General features: G+C 40.9%; 1 protein-coding gene across 1 annotated transcript in view; it reads left to right on the top strand.

The window, feature by feature from the left end:
• The window catches only part of carmil2 (capping protein regulator and myosin 1 linker 2), a 104,054-nt gene that overhangs the window by 827 nt on the left and 87,058 nt on the right, over window positions 1–16,169 (top strand). Inside the window, exons 2-12 of the mRNA XM_020612683.1 lie at window positions 5,365–5,415; window positions 6,060–6,119; window positions 6,216–6,337; window positions 7,932–8,029; window positions 8,142–8,212; window positions 8,481–8,554; window positions 8,649–8,724; window positions 10,436–10,524; window positions 13,180–13,274; window positions 14,591–14,677; window positions 15,070–15,179. Coding sequence (XP_020468339.1) covers window positions 5,365–5,415; window positions 6,060–6,119; window positions 6,216–6,337; window positions 7,932–8,029; window positions 8,142–8,212; window positions 8,481–8,554; window positions 8,649–8,724; window positions 10,436–10,524; window positions 13,180–13,274; window positions 14,591–14,677; window positions 15,070–15,179 — 933 coding nt within the window. The remainder of the gene's footprint in view (window positions 1–5,364; window positions 5,416–6,059; window positions 6,120–6,215; window positions 6,338–7,931; window positions 8,030–8,141; window positions 8,213–8,480; window positions 8,555–8,648; window positions 8,725–10,435; window positions 10,525–13,179; window positions 13,275–14,590; window positions 14,678–15,069; window positions 15,180–16,169) is intronic.

The following is a 16,169-nucleotide window of genomic DNA, read 5'->3' as shown; positions in this document are numbered from 1 at the left end:
GCTAGGGGCTAGGCTAGGCTAGGCTAACCACGGTGACGGTTCCTTGGCGCGTGCCCCCCTGGACTTCTCGGCATGAGTCACTCCCTGCCATCGTTGGCTCTCCCTCAATCCACTGGTCGACGTGGGTGCCGGCAAAGCGAGCCTCCTCCGGTTCAGCTGCTTGCTCCCGCCGCCAGTTAACATCTGGTTTTCGTGGCTCTGCTGCACTTCTGATGGAAATCATCAAAGGCAGCAGACGTTGGGGCATTGATCTGCCCCTGCTCCCCGCCATCAGACATGATGTGTGGCCTTTGCAGACAGCGCTACGGAGCAAGAGCTCCCCATCTGGCCAACTCGGCTTCCTGCCATTTTGCGCCGCCGGGACCAAGCATCTCCTTATTTTGCTTCCCAGGCGATGCCTCTTGGCACCCCCCTGCATTCAGCGGCATGCTGGAAACTGACAAGACTCCACCCGCGAGCTCTGCTGCACTGATGGCAGAGCTGCAGGTGCTGTTAGCCGAAGCAGCTACTGTATCTCGGTGGTGCCACCTGGGCAGGAGCGCGAGGGCTTCTTCTCGTGCTACTTCCTAGTTTCCAAAAGACCCATCTTCGATCTGTCTCTCTTCACCAATTACATAGTACAGAGACAGTTTCACATGCTCACCATAAACAGGTACTGGAGTGTGTGCGTTCCATCGATCTGTGAGATGCCTATTTTATTCATACACCTATTATCCCCAACACAGGAAGTTCCTGCGTTCCTCCTCCCAAGGTGCACTTTTCCAGTACGACAGTCTGCCCTTCGGCTATTCACTGGCCCCCCGCACGTTTTTCCAAGCGCGTGGAAGTAGAGTTAGTACCGTTACACAGAGCAGGAGTCCGAGCCCTCTTTTATTTAGACAACCTGATTCTGATGGCGTCTGCCAGACATCACACAGTGGTGCTGGTGCAACTCCTGACACAACTGGTTTTTGTAATAACTGGACAAAGAGCTCTCCGGTGCCCACCCAGACAATTGTCTACCTGGGAGTGCACTTAGACTCTCTTAGCATGGAAGCGAGGCTGTGACCTGCCAGGTGAGAAGTGTTTTCATTTCTCCTGCAGCATGTTGTTCCCCACAGAAGACTAACAGCTCTATCTGTCATGTTTTTACTGGAAACAATGTCAGCCAGTCATGTCGTAGTTCCTCTCGGTCTTCTTCATAGGAGGAAGTTCCAGATGTGGTTCGGTCGTCTGCGCCTCGACCCAGTGCGCCACAAGAGGCGCGTGCTCACAATTCCCCCCTTGGTTCAATCAGACCTGGCGTACTGGGGAACTCCCACCGTCAGCACACTGGGAGTTCCCCTGGGAAGAGCCACATCACATGTCTTGGTGTTCAGAGACCTGTCTCTGCTCAGCTGGGGAGGCACATGTCCGTCACAGGCTGTGGGAGGACGATGGAATCACACCCCGTCTCTCCACATTGACTGCCTGGAACTAGCTACGGTGCTGAAGGTGGTGAAACACCTTGCACTGGTGCTGAGAGGAAGACACATAGTGGTGCGAATACAGGCATCTGATTATCTCTGTACGCTGTTAGCGCCCGTATGCTCTTGCAATTTAACTGTTATCTGTGCGCTCTTCCCTGCACTTCTCCTCCCCTGTTAACAGAATGGCCATTCTGCCTTTTTACAGGGGCAGTTAGGTGTTTATATGGGCATGATTGCACCTGCTTCTCAGGCAAGGCCTGATACAGGAGAGAGGATGTTGTTTGGGCTGCTATTATGGGGTATGTTGGCAAGCTGAGGTGTGTTTTAATGCTCTTGGGCAGCGGTGTGCCAACAGGGCATTGACTACATCCAGCTGCGCTTTTATCCCAATAGCGACAGCTCTTAGAGGGCGGAGCCTATACGAAATAGAACGATGGTTACGTACAGTTACAATGCAAAAAGGAAAAAGCATTAATTCCATTCATACTTAATCCTAGATATGAAATTGTTTATAATCCACAAGATATTAATAACGTATTCCAAACCTTTTACAGTAAACTTTACTCCCCAAATTACAACCCAAATTCATCAGAAAGACATTTTTTTAGTTTAGAACTGCCAACATTATCCAGAGAACAAGCTGACAGATTAGATGCTCCTCTCACCATTGACGAACTCCACAAAGCACTGATTTCAATGCCAAATAACAAATCACCTGGACCTAATGGACTACCAGCTGAATTTTATAAACATTTTTGGCAAATGCTATCACCACTGTTTCTCAAAGTCACCACAGAAATTAAAGACACCTCCACAATACCAACACACATGAACACAGCCATCATGACACTCTTATTAAAACCAAACATAGACCCAATCCACCTTTCTAGTTACCGTCCCTTATCACTTATTAATTCATTTAAAAATTACCAAATTACCAAAGTCCTAGCCACTACAGTAGAATAGAGACAGTCACTCCAATATTAATCCACCCAGACCAAACAGGTTTCATTAAAAACAGGAATGCTTCAGACAACATCCGTAGATTATTTAATTTAATTATTCTTGCACAACAAAAACAAACCAAAACCATAGTTTTATCACTATATGCAGAGAAAGCATTTGACAACGTTAACTGGACATTTCTCTTTTGTACATTATGCAGATTTGGGTTTGGAGAGTTGTTCATCCATTGGATAAGAACACTGTACACATCACCTAGGGCAACAATAAGTACAAATGGGATCAGGTCACAAAGTTTCATTTTACAGCAGGGTACCAGACAAGGATGCCCACTGTCACCATCTCTATTTGCCATTTTCATCGAACCTCTTACAGCAGCTATACGACAGAACAATATAATTAAAGAAATACAAGATACTTACTCAGAATACAAAATTACGCAGATGATTTATTATTATATTTACAGGATCCCTATAATTCTCTACAGGAAACTTTACATATTATTAACACATTTTCTAAGATCTCAAACTACACAATAAACTGGAATAAATCCACCATACTACCACTCTCTGAGGATGCCTGGGATTCTGCAGCTCAAGACTCCTCCCCCCAATTCTGCACAGGCAACATTAAATATCTTGGTATTAATATCTCTCCCAGGCTGTCAGAACTTTTTAATCTCAACTACACCCCCCTGCTAAAAAAGATAGAAGATGATTTTAAACATTGGTCCAATCTTCCTCTCTCACTCATTGGTCGAATAGCTACTGTCAAAATGAAAACTCTACCTCTACAACTATCGGTTTACAATGCTTCCTACAACACCCACAGATAAATGGTTTAAATCGCTTGATTCTATAACTTCACAATTTTATTGTAAAAACAAGAAACCCAAAATTTCTCCATCTACACTTCAAAAGAAGAAATCACTAGGTGGCCTAGAAGCACCAAATTTCCAATATTACTACTTGGCAAATCAGCTACAATATTTAGTCAAATGGATTCAGAAGGATAGTTACAACAGTGTATGGATAGAATTAGAGCAAAATTACTGTAAAAATAACTTAAATAACTCGGTTGCAGACCTCAATTTTATTGGAAAAACAAGAAACCCAAAATTTCTCTATCTACACTCCAAAAGAAGAAATCACTAGGTGGTCTAGAAGCACCAAATTTCCAATATTACTACTTGGCAAATCAGCTACAATATTTAGTCAAATGGATTCAGAAGGATAGTTACAACAGTGTATGGATAGAATTAGAGCAAAATTACTGTAAAAATAACTTAAATAACTCGGTTGCAGACCTCCCTTTTCTACCAAACTCTGCTAAGAAAATGAATCACTGTAAGAACATCACAATCCTCTCAACTCTGACAGCCTGGTGGAAAGTAAACTAAATCACTAAATCATCACTTGCACCATGTAGATACACTCCAATATGGCACAACCCTGATTTTCAACTGCATAATAACCCTATCTATTTCCCAGCATGGCAACACAAAGGAATCACTCACTTACATCACCTATTTGAAAATAACCTGTTCATATCATTTAAACACTGATCCAGAAGTACGGAGTTCAGAGAGAACAGTTCCTCCAGTGCAATCAGCTAAAATCCATAATTAAGTCAAAGATTAGTGTAACCAATAACCCACTACAGCCTTCCATTAATTGAAGAAATTATGAAAATTACATTCTCCAAGAAAATAATATCCAAGCTATATAAACTCATATCAAATACAGACTCCCAAAACTCAAATGGGAAAATTATTTAACTCTCCCCCTCAACTCCGACTTCTGGACAGAAATTTGCAATAACATCTTTTCTATGACCAGCAATGCAAACTTACAACTTATACAATACAAGACCATTTATAGGACCCATATTACACAAAGTAAACTGTTCAAAATGGGTTTCACTAACACAGATATCTGCTCACAATGCACTCTAGATTGCACCGACAGTTATTCTCATGCTACTTGGACCTGCCAACCAGTTCATTCCCTCTAGATACTGTAGCAGTGACAGAGAAACTCTCCACCATCTTGGGCTGTAGAATCTCTCTTTCTCCATCACTTACTTACTTGGTAATATCACAGACTTTGACCACCTACCAGTTAAATATAAAAACCCACTCCTCATTTCTCTAGCTATTGTCAAGAAAACAATCTTTCAAAACTGGAAATCAAAGAAATCATTATACATAAACCACTGGACCAACCTTCTGATAGAATACATCACATTAGAGAAAATGGCATCCACTGACAAGAACAGTTTATCAGCTTTTTGATTTGATCATTATTATTGGTAATTTTATTTATTTATTTTCCCTCCTTTTCCTTTCCTTTTCAAAAATCAAATCAAATCAAATCAAATTTTATTTGTATAGCGCCAAATCACAACAAAAGTCATCTCAGGACACTTTACAAAGTAAGGTCTAGACCTTACAGTTATCAATATTATTACATAGGGAAAACCCATCAAATCCCCCTTGAGCAAGCACTTGGCGACAGTGGGGAGGAAAAATTCCCTTTAATGGAAGAAACCACCGACAGACCCCGGCTCTTGGTGGGCGGCTTTCTGCCTCGACTGGTTGGGGTGAGTGGATAGAGGGGTGACTGAATAAGTTGGAAATACCCACATTTCACACACTACAATCTTGTAAAATACTCTATATCCTTTTGTAATGTCATGTAACTGTTGTCTTTTCTCCCATGTTCGGTCCTGTTTTGTTAGTGTGTTACTTTGTTTCAATAAAAAAAACAACAACAAAAAAAAAAACAAAACAACAAAACAACTAACTAACCAGAACATAATAACTCTGACACAATACTGTACACCTAGTGCAACCTGCAACAGTCATGTGTGTCCTGTTGGGGGAGCTATGGCTCTGTCAGTCTCATATTTAATACCTTGTGTCTCTTCATTTAATAATTTTTCTCTGTCTTAGGTACTGAGCCTGTGGAGGGGTTACCTGGTTCTAAACAAGCAGCCTGTCAGGGTAAATCAAAACTCCAATGTTAAAACATCTTTCAAAACTGAGCCTAAATTAAAGCAATGTCTGCTCATGCATCCTCATTATAGGTTTTAAAAATCTATTATTTTAATGTGATAGTATTTTCACCAGTCAGTCATGTTTCCATGTAAACATTTCAGTTTGTGTCACAATTGTTTGAGACTGGAAGATGTGAACTAACAAAAAAACAAAAAACAAAAAAAAAAACGGTTGTAACATTCCTGTAACACCAGTCTTGCAAGCCTGCAGATTTTCAGAATGGAGAGATCAGACTGAGCAGTTTAATAAGAAAAATTAAAGAAAAAATATAGGTACCTCAAACCTATGATATACTAATTGGAATTCAGTGGTTTTGATTTAATGCTTGCATTTAAGCCATGCATATCATGTTGAGATATTTGCCCCTTGTATTGTTGTCTTTGTAAGGAGCAGTTTCAGTTTTACAGTAATGTAAAACTGTGATGAGGACAATTCCGCACTGTGAAATTTTAGTCACTAACTTGAAAGACTGAACATTAGAATTAGGTTCAGGTAAGGTTATGGAACTTTATGTCAATGATGGTCTTCACAAATATAAAAGGACAAACATTTGCTTGTGTATTTCCACACCCATTGGTGTCCGTTTACAGGTGGAGAGCACATTCAGCTACCTGGAGATTTGCTCCATTAACATTCACAGTCTCACACAGGTACAAGTAAAACTCAAAATAGATTATGATTGATTATGACAATGTATTTTTGCAGAGTGTAAACATCACATGTATAATGTAATATATGTTTTGCAGATTATGTTGCAGACAGACCGGCAGACTCTGTCTTTCAGTGTGCTGCATGTTGAGGAACTTGAGGCCATGGTCAGTCATATGATTGGCTCATTGAAGAGGATCTTCCCTGACTCATCTCCAGGGTAGGTCTCACTCTGTGTTTAACTCCATGCTTCATGTTTAAATGTACACCAATGACTTCCATGCAGAATTTGAGCTGCAGTCTTTATATACTGTATCCCCCCTTTGGCTCAATATGTAGATGATAAAAATACTTAACTGCATATCAAGTCAAAATTTTAACTTTGCACATAATGTGCTGAAAGATGCATGCATGCAAGGTGTTGTTCCTTCCAGTTGTCTTAGATTCTCCAAGGGCTTGGACCTCCACTGGACAGATGAACAGCATTCGTACAAAGCATATTCCCTCATTAGGGGTTTTGGTAATGGTGGTGCAGAGCGCTATCTAACATGTCTCTCCGTAACCTCCCATAGTTGTTTGGTTGCGGTATGGTGACTGTGAAGGCCACACCATATAATCACATCATTTAAAAAAATGATTTAGTGATCTCTGTGGCCTTTATGGGAGCATCTCCATTAACTACATTTCTACACTTATTCATATTTCTCATCTGTCATCTGTCTTTATTTCAGAACAGGAAGATTTCCTTGAAACGTATTCAGCACATTTATGCTCACATTGGTTTAGATGGCCCTATGAACATTTCTTTTACATCACATTCAGGACAAATTGTTTTCTAGCCATACCAGTAGCATGGCTTTAGCAACATCCCACCCAGTGTCCTTGAGCAAGACACTGAACCCTCAGTTACCCCCTGTGATGACACTGATGCTTGAATTTGGAAGTGTGAATGGCCAAATAGTGTGAAAGCACTTTGAGTGTGCTGCAATGCATAGAAAGGTGCTATACAAGACCATTTGATCCCCTGACATTTCCTCCAGTGCTACCATGAGGTTGACATTCATGGTTTGAAGTGAAATATCTCAGCTATTATTGCCCATCCAGGTTCCACTTGGGATCAACTGTAGTAACTTTGATCCCCTAATTTTTCATCAAGCAGAATCAGCAGATCAAAATTTGAGTTTGTCCAACACTTATGGTTTGGTCTATGGCCAAATACATTCAAAATTAACAACACTGGGGGCAATTTATTGAGGTTCTCAGCTCAGTTTTTGGTCCCAAACAGTAAAACCTTTATGTGCAGATTCCATCACACTCAGGAAGAATTGGTGCATTATCCTGATAATATTATCCAATAAATGTAAATTAGGATCACTGTCACAGTCTCACAGTACACCTGCTTCTTTAACCATTACATACAGGTGAAACCTCCTGAGATAATTAGCCTGCACCTGGTTGAGTAATGAAACAAGCCAGGTTTTTAGGGTACAGGAAAAAGTCTCACATGAAGCCCAGCAATGGGCTTTCTAATTCAACTGAATCAAAAGGAACCAAGGTCACACATGGACCACAGGTCAATATGAACAATTATGGAATGAATACAAAAATGTATGTCTATACAAAGATGTTCAGGCATGCACCACAAACATTGGGCATGCAGCCGTTCACTATTTACCGTTCACTATTTACCGCTTTATGAAGCGAAGATGTACTCAAATGAACACGGCTGCGGTGGCGCTCTTTTCCATCATCATGATACTTGTTCTACGGTCTGTCTGACTTATAGAGTATATTTATTACCCTTCAATCTTCAGAAAGCTGTTAAAGACAGTTACTCCAGATCTCCAGCAGAAACTCCTCACACTGACTACTATGATAGAAGAGCAAGTGAATAGCCAGTCTGGCTCCTGTGGTATGTGCCTTTCATTTTCAGGTATAGGTAAAGTGATCTAATTTCTATTCAACAGACCATCACCTGTATATCTAATAGGATTACAGTATGTGTTTGATTCTATGTTCCCCAGGAGGATTTTCTGACACCTATGCTGCTTTGTGTGATTTCAACGAGATGCCATTTAGAGAGGAGATTCAATGGGTACGTTAATGCTGTAAAACAACATTAAATATGTTAACACAGGATGTGTGCCAAACTTCACAAAGGCTTATTAGAGACCAAATAATGGGTAAACATCATTTAACTTGTATACTAAGCTTCCATTTGAATGTTCTCCCATTCTTTGGCACATGTAATTGTATATTATCAACTACCAAAAACTACTGAAGTTACACTTAATTGCCATTTGACAGTAATCAAATGTTAGCATTAGTGTATCCAAATAAAGCATGGCTAACTGTTGTGCTAGGATGTTGACAACATCTACTACATCCACAACTGGAGAAAGTTCAACCTGCAGGACTTCAGCCACTTAGACAGCAGGTGATATACATACAGAGCTGTTTCATCCAATCTTACTTCACCTCAGTTACATGCTCTGTTTAAATACTTCTTTTTGTTTTCCCTGTCCTCCTAGAGATTTGGCTTTAGCAGTAGCAGCTCTGTCCTTCAACCAGTGGTTTACCAAGATCTACTGCAAGGAACTTAAACTGGTACACTCTCTTGTTGGTTCATTTCTATGTGTTCTAGTGTAGTTCAAAACTGTGAAAGAGCATGTAGACGGCCCACAATCCCATGTCATAAAATAGCACACACAGAGTGCAATCCTCCACCAAGGCAGCTGTTTCTCCATAATGCCATTACACCTATAAGCAAGTTCCCATGATAGTTTGACCGTCATAATATAATTCCCTGAGCATGAAAACCTACCCCGAGCATTAGGAATCATATTGAAACCATTACTTGTTTGAAAGTGTTTCAAGAAAATTTATAGACATGAGCGATTACTAAATGTCGCTGCAGGCTGGAATAATATGTACCTACACTCCGGTTGTCTTCACTACTAGTGCTCACAATGGTTTCAAAGTTGCGCTGACAGTGGTATTTTAACCTGAACATTGACTTTTTGCAACATTGTCACATTGTGTCACCTCTTGAACACAGTTAACACAGCTAATTTTCTGAAATAACTTTTTATCATGTAAAGGCAATTTTTCTGTGAATTTGGGATTTTTATGTTGTTATTCTGGATCAAAAACCAATGTATTTGGGTAACTTAACAATTAAAGATGCAGTTCCGTAAAGTTGGACAACTCACAAGAGACAGATTTTTTAAATCAGAATCAGCAGAGGCTCAGATGTGCAAAAGTTTGCATCCTCTTACACTGAAATGACAAAAAAAGAGTAAAGTGAAGAATCTTTTTCTCATCAGCATGACAGTTAATGCACATTCAGCTAGTACAACTGTTCCTTCATCAACAGAAGCAACAGAAGGGTCAGGGATTGTCCTCCCTGAGTGTCCCTAAAAGAAAGTTATAATGAAAATCACATCAGTCCCAAAGTTTGCACCTTTATGAAATGTTCTGTAATACTTTGTAAATAAATTTGTATATGTTCCCAGTACAAAATAGGCCCAAAAAGCACTGAAGCCTGCATTTCCCATAATGTGCCATTATACCTTATAACCTCTGTAAGAGGGTTTTTGCTGAATCGACAGTAATGTCTCCTAGAGCTTAAACAACAGATAGTTTCAGATTAGTTTGAGTCTTAATACAGTACTTATTGCCATATATACATTAAAAGAATCACTGGTTGCTGAAATATTTCCTTCACTTCATTCTGGCAGTGAACTAATAATTTCTTAGACCAAGTAGATTCTAAGAGATGGAGGACAAACTCCACAGTCCTTGTTCTGTGTAAAATTCAGTTCTAAAGTTGAAGTAAAAAGACACTTCAGTGGTCTGAGTTAGACAAGACAACTGGGTATCTTCCACTGTTATCATCTTTAATACCAAGACAGGTTCTTGCTGAGTTGAAGTTTAGTAACACTTCAAACTAGAAAGTATTGTATATAAGATATAGCCTATTGGACAATATCTGAACACAGTTTTTAAACTGTATATGTGTCAGATTGCAGTGTTTGGCAGCATAGCATGAGATTGCTGCCATTAAACTTTACTGTACTGAACTTTCAAGAATTTGAAATTGAATGAGACCATGCCAACAGGGAGATGAGGAGTTTGTTACTTCCAAGGCATTATTTGAACAAATCTTCCCAAACTGTTGGATTCCTAGAGAATTTACGAATCAGTGGAAGATGCATTGCCAAATTTCTCTGCACCGAACATCTCAACCATAAAAATTAATCATGGTAAAATAATACTGGACATTTGCTTTTGTCTGTCTTTGTTTTTATCCCTTCAGTCAGTATATGTCCAGCAACAGCTGACCTTCCTGCTGTCCAGATCGCCCAGTCTGAAGGAACTCTCACTGGAGGCCGGTGGACTCAAACAGTGAGTTTTTGTGTGACTCAGTGTAGACAAATACTTCCCTCAAGAAGACTTAATCTTTCTACTTCTTTGGGAATGCTGCTCAGTGACCCACAGATTTTGACATTTAAGGTTGTAGAGATGATTCCTAAATTCAGTACATTTTTTGCACAGGCTGATCCTGTCCACTGGTGAGGGGCTTTGGATTGGCCACATTTTTAAAAACTGGGATGTAATGATGCTGTAGAGATCCTTAAGTTGGCTCCACACTAGAAGATAATTGGCCAGGTTTGGTTTCTAGTCGCCCTTCTTGATGATTGCAGAGGTGTTCCTGTCTTGAGACTGGTCTGAACTAATTATTGTCTTAAATGATCTGGCGAATTAGCCCCCAAATCTGACAGATTATCCTCTAGTGTGGGGCCAGCTAAATGCGTTTAATATTTGCAATTTGAAATCCTGTAGTGTGAAAGCACCAGTGATAGAATGTTGAGTAGAAACCACAATAGGCAATGAGAGCAAGCTGACCAGGAAGCATTGCCATCAGCTCATGCTGCAAAATGCTGATGTGTCTTATCAACCATGATTTCATCCACACTTTTCTGATCTTTTTTTTCACACAACATAACACATACAGTACAAATGCTTCTAGCTAAGGGCAGTTTAACTCTATCTTTGTTTGTTTTTTTTGGTCTGAAGCCCCATTTGATCATGCAAGTGTCTGTGAGATCCCAAGTCCCTGGAATCACAACTTTGAAACAGTTTAGTGTAAATGTGTGGTCCTGCATCTTGTCTGAATCATTTGGTGTGTGCGTTCTTAGGATTGCAATATTAAAAATTGGTTAAATCTGTTGTTTGTGGTCTCGCATGTTTTTAAAATTGGTTACAATTTGAAAATCCCCTAGTGTGCACCAGGTGTTAGTACAATCAATACCATCTTTCATCTGAAACTGTTTTCATGTAGGATGATGTTCACAAGACGGAGGCTACAGCTGACTGGTTTTGCAGTTAGTTTTGGATTTGTCATGTGAATGCTACTTTAGGGGAGAGTTCCAATAAACCTCCCTAAGACTGTGCAGTTTCTGGGCACTGATCTGTTGTTTCCTGTCAGCTGATTGACTGGAGGAAGACAGACACCACCTCATAACTAAGGCAAATATATTTCATTATAGTTTAGTTTTTAGCTGTAGTAGGTGCAATACCAAGCCTTGCTTTGAGCACCAAAATAAATATAGATGCAACTGGGGTATTCAGATCAGTCTCATAAAAATCAGTCCCATAAATGATTAACATTAACTGGAATTTTAATTAACAATTACAATTAACAAAATTAATGGAAAATCAGCCAGTGCTGTTATGTTACATTATGTTTTATTTATGGATTATTGCCATAGTAGAATCCAAGGGATAACATGCCCCAAAAGCTGTCTTGTAGTGGACTCAAGAGAAAAGTCTTTTTTGGGAGAGAGTGACATTAAATGTGTTAAATGTGTGCTGTAGTCTGGGCTTCAACTTGAGATGCACGAGTGACTGTTGCAGATGGATCCAGAATCATCAGCTGGATCCAGAATCTGCATGTGAAGTGCACAAAGACAGAGATTTCATTGTTTTAGAAATAAAAAGAATCCAATTGCTTTTTACATAAAAAAAAACTGCATGGACTGCTGTAAAAATTAACAGGTTAAAGTAGATAATCGCACAAGAAACATGACCGAGTACCTTATGATAGAACGGCGACTGGATGGTAAGGTAAGAGACATGGTCCTATGCTTGTTGTCCTCATTTCTTGAGGCGACAGTGGTGTGGTGGTAGAACAGTTGTCTTTCAACCAGAAAGTTCAAGGTTTGAATCTTGCCGACAGTCCACGTGTTGAAGTGTCCTTCGAACTGAACCCCCCTGTTGCCCTCTAGCCATCGGCTGTGGTGGCGCCGCAGATGGCTGCCATTGGTTCTGTACCAGAAACAAATTCGTTGTGTGTATTCCTTGGCCAATAAAGGTGATTAGCCTTATTTCTGCAGAAAAGCATGTCCTCTCTTTGCAGTCATGATATACAGCTCAGAGAGGACAATTTTAGTCTTGCTGGCTGCTTTTAAGGTTTGGTGAGCTTATATGTCATATCCTATCAATGGAAGAATTTTACCAGTAGGTCCTTGGGTAGAGTACAGGTAGGAAGATGTTAATTGGAGGATTGTGGGAAACAGTCCATGTGACTGTAATAGTCCCTACATGGGGTTCATCCAAACTCTCCTACATACTTCCACATTTCTCTCACTTGCATCTTTTCATTTTGTCTTAGTCCCTCCCTCATAATATGCAAGGAAAAAAATGCAAGGAGAGGAACTGAGGAAACACACACACAAGGTGTCCTTTCCACTGATCCTTCATCTGAAGCATCCCAGTCCCCAACTGATTTCTGACAAAGGGGTGTGTCAGTCCATAAAAGACTTTCATAAAACATGCTCTCTTGTATCCTTGCTCATGGCTCCTCCAGCAACCTTCTCACTCCTTGATCCTCACTTCTCAGATCAGATAAAGCAGTCTTGGGGCATCCTCGATCCTTGTCCAATTGGGAGAGTTTCTGGGTAGAGCAAGGATCAAGGAGTGAGGAACAATCATATAGGAGAATTGGGATGTACCAATACTGTAGCTATTGACTAAGAAGATACCTTTACTCTTCTGCAGGGACTTTGCAATCAAAATGGCAGCTGCCCTACAGGAGCACCCTTCATCTGTTCTGCAATCTATCAACCTCTCAGGCAATCCAATTGAAGACAAAGGTGGGCTTTTGGTTTTTTATACATCACATCCGAGTGGTCTTTGCCGTCCCTAGTATGCTAGTGGTTAAGGCGCAGCGCTCTCGCCACTGCACCTCGGGTTCGAATCAGGGTTGCGTCAGGGAGGGCATCTGGCGTAAAACACGTGCCAAATGTCAACTTGTCAGTGTGACGATTTGCTGTGGCGACCCCTAAACGGGAAAAGCCGAAAGTGACTTTCACATCCGAGTGGTCTTTACACAGGAGTTTTCCATTTTGAACCTAGTGGCCGATTTTACTGTTTATGTCTCCCTCTTTGTAGTTTTGTCAGTTAGTGAAATGGGCTGCTGGTGTAGTGTTGGTTCACATGTTTGTGTTTTTCATTCATACTAATAAAATTCACGTACATGCACATTGCACGGATGCGCAAAAGGCCCATGTCACAGCAAACATCTAACATGTCAAAGCAGAGAAAGTATGGGCTTAAAGAGCATTTAGCAGTGGCCTGTCATGATCCTACCCCTCCCTGCCTCCACTTCACCCAGACTCCTGGTAACGGCACCTCATCTAACACAGTGGTTTCACCTGCGCCTTAATCCTGCACACCTGTTTCCCACAGTATATAGCAGCTCCTCACTCTGTGGGGAGCTGCCAGATTGTTCTATGCCCCGTCTAGACTTTCCAGCATTACCCACTCTTGTGCCTAACTACCCAGAGATTGACACCCTGCTTGTTATACCGACCTGTGAGTTTGCCTCTCCCCTCTTGTCCGCCTGCTCTCCTGATACCGACATCCTGCCTGTTAGATTGACCTGTGATCCTGCCTTGCCTACCCTGCTGCCTTGCTGGAGATTACAACCTTGGACCAAACTGACCCTGCTTCCTGCTTTGTCCCTGAAAGACTGTTACTGTTTCTGCCTGTGTCAAAGAGATATTAAAACCAGTTCTACTGTCACAGCTTGCTCACTCTTTAATAGGGTTCACACACCTACCTCCACAGGAACTGTGCACTCCAGTTCTGTGACAGGCTCCATTTTATTAGAAACTGACTCACCTGCTGTAGGTGAAATGCAGCCATCATTAATGTTATGTGCTTTTCCTGTCGTGAATAAAGTACCTAACTATATGTAATACAAGATCTCATGACTGTATTCATGCATGCAATGCATTTTAAAATGACTATAATGATTTGATTTGTCTTTGTGCACAAACAGTGCACTTTAGTTTAAATCAGTACCTGTACAGGATTTCAGACCTCTGTTTGTGTGTGTGTGTGTGTGTGTGTGTGTGTGTGTGTGTGTGCGTGTGCGTGTGTGCGCGTGTGATGTTTTCAATCCTAGGTGTAATAGCTCTCAGTCAAGAGTTGGGGAATCTACCTGAAGGACTCAAACAACTATCTCTGTCCCGTGTATTAATGACTGCTAGAGGTACACACACGTACACGTGTCCCTCACTGGGATTACATTTTACCACACACCTACAAACTGGTCTAGTTTTTGCTGCAGTTTTATAAACTGGCAAGGAAAGCAGGATGAAGATGGAGGTAGAGGGGGTGGGGGGCAACCCTGGACACTGTACTGTATGACATCATAAACCTCCATTAACCTCCTCTTCCTCAGACTTCTCACTGATTCAGTTCTCCATCCTGCTCTTTATTCTGTAAATGAAGGGCAGACCGGGCTGTGATGTCTCATATGAAGCCTGCAACCACCAAAGTCATTTCCAACTAAATGCAGTTATCACAGTCACAACATTGTCTTTACAAGCAGTTGTCCTTCTTTGACAGTGTAGTCTCTATTTGTGCATGGTCTGTTTTCAGGTCTTGGCTGTCTGAGTCAGGTGTTATCTTCATGTCAGCTCTTCTCAGCTTCCCTGACCCATCTCAATCTGTCTGGTAACCCCGGCAGTCTGGTTACTGAAGAAGCCACGGTATGCTCTGCTTTGCGTGTGTGTGTGTGTGTGTGTTGCCAGCTGATTCAAGTGTTGTCACACTGTTCAGAGGCTATTATCAGTGGTTATCACACCCACAAAATTATTTGAGGAGACATCTCCCACATCTCAGTATCAACAAATCTGGTAATTAGGTGACGTCTAAATTAGACTTAACTATAATATAACGACGATAACAACCTACTGAAACTACCTGTGGATGGAGTACAGACTGCTTGATCTCTACTGGAACTACAGTCCAACAAACAGTTAATATGAGCTGGCAACTGACGTGATAGCATCCAAAGCAGGTGGTGTTCCATGTGAAATGATATGGATTGAAGTGAGATGTTTCAGCTGAGAGGTTTGGGAGAAATCCTGATGGCGGGTACAGTTCTGGTTCAATGACTGGGTTAACTGAGCTGCAGCTATACTGACAGAAGGAACAGGCCATTCAACACAATGTATTAAAATGAAGAGTGAAAGATGAAGGGAAAATAGAAATGCCAGTGATACACTGCAGGCTTCAGCTACATGTTTTAGAACGCTGGATATGTTCCCCACATGTGATTGGTGTAACAGCAGACTTTTCAGAATTGCAAAAATGCAATACAAGGTCAAGTTGAAATATAGGATATTGTTCAGGTTTGGGTGACTGGGCATGACTGACCAACAATTTCTGTGCTTAAACAAAAAAGCATGATATGCAACTGTGGAAATTATGCACAATAATTAAAGGAACACTGTTTAACTCTGAGACTGAAAGCATTGAGGCCTTTGTACAGTGAGGAACAGAAGTATTTGAACACCCTGTGATTTTGCAAGTTCTCCCACTTAGAAATCATGGAGGGGTCTGAAATTCACATTGTAGGTGCATTCCCACTCTGAGAGACAGAATTAAAAAAAAAATTCAGGAAATCACATTGTATGATTTTTAAAGAATTTATTTGTCTTGCACTGCTGAACATAAGTATTTGAACACCTGAGAAA

Source organism: Monopterus albus, unplaced genomic scaffold, assembly GCF_001952655.1.
Source record: "Monopterus albus unplaced genomic scaffold, M_albus_1.0 scaffold127.1, whole genome shotgun sequence".
Taxonomy (NCBI): Eukaryota; Metazoa; Chordata; class Actinopteri; order Synbranchiformes; family Synbranchidae; genus Monopterus; species Monopterus albus.
This window is presented reverse-complemented; position numbering and strand designations above follow the sequence as displayed.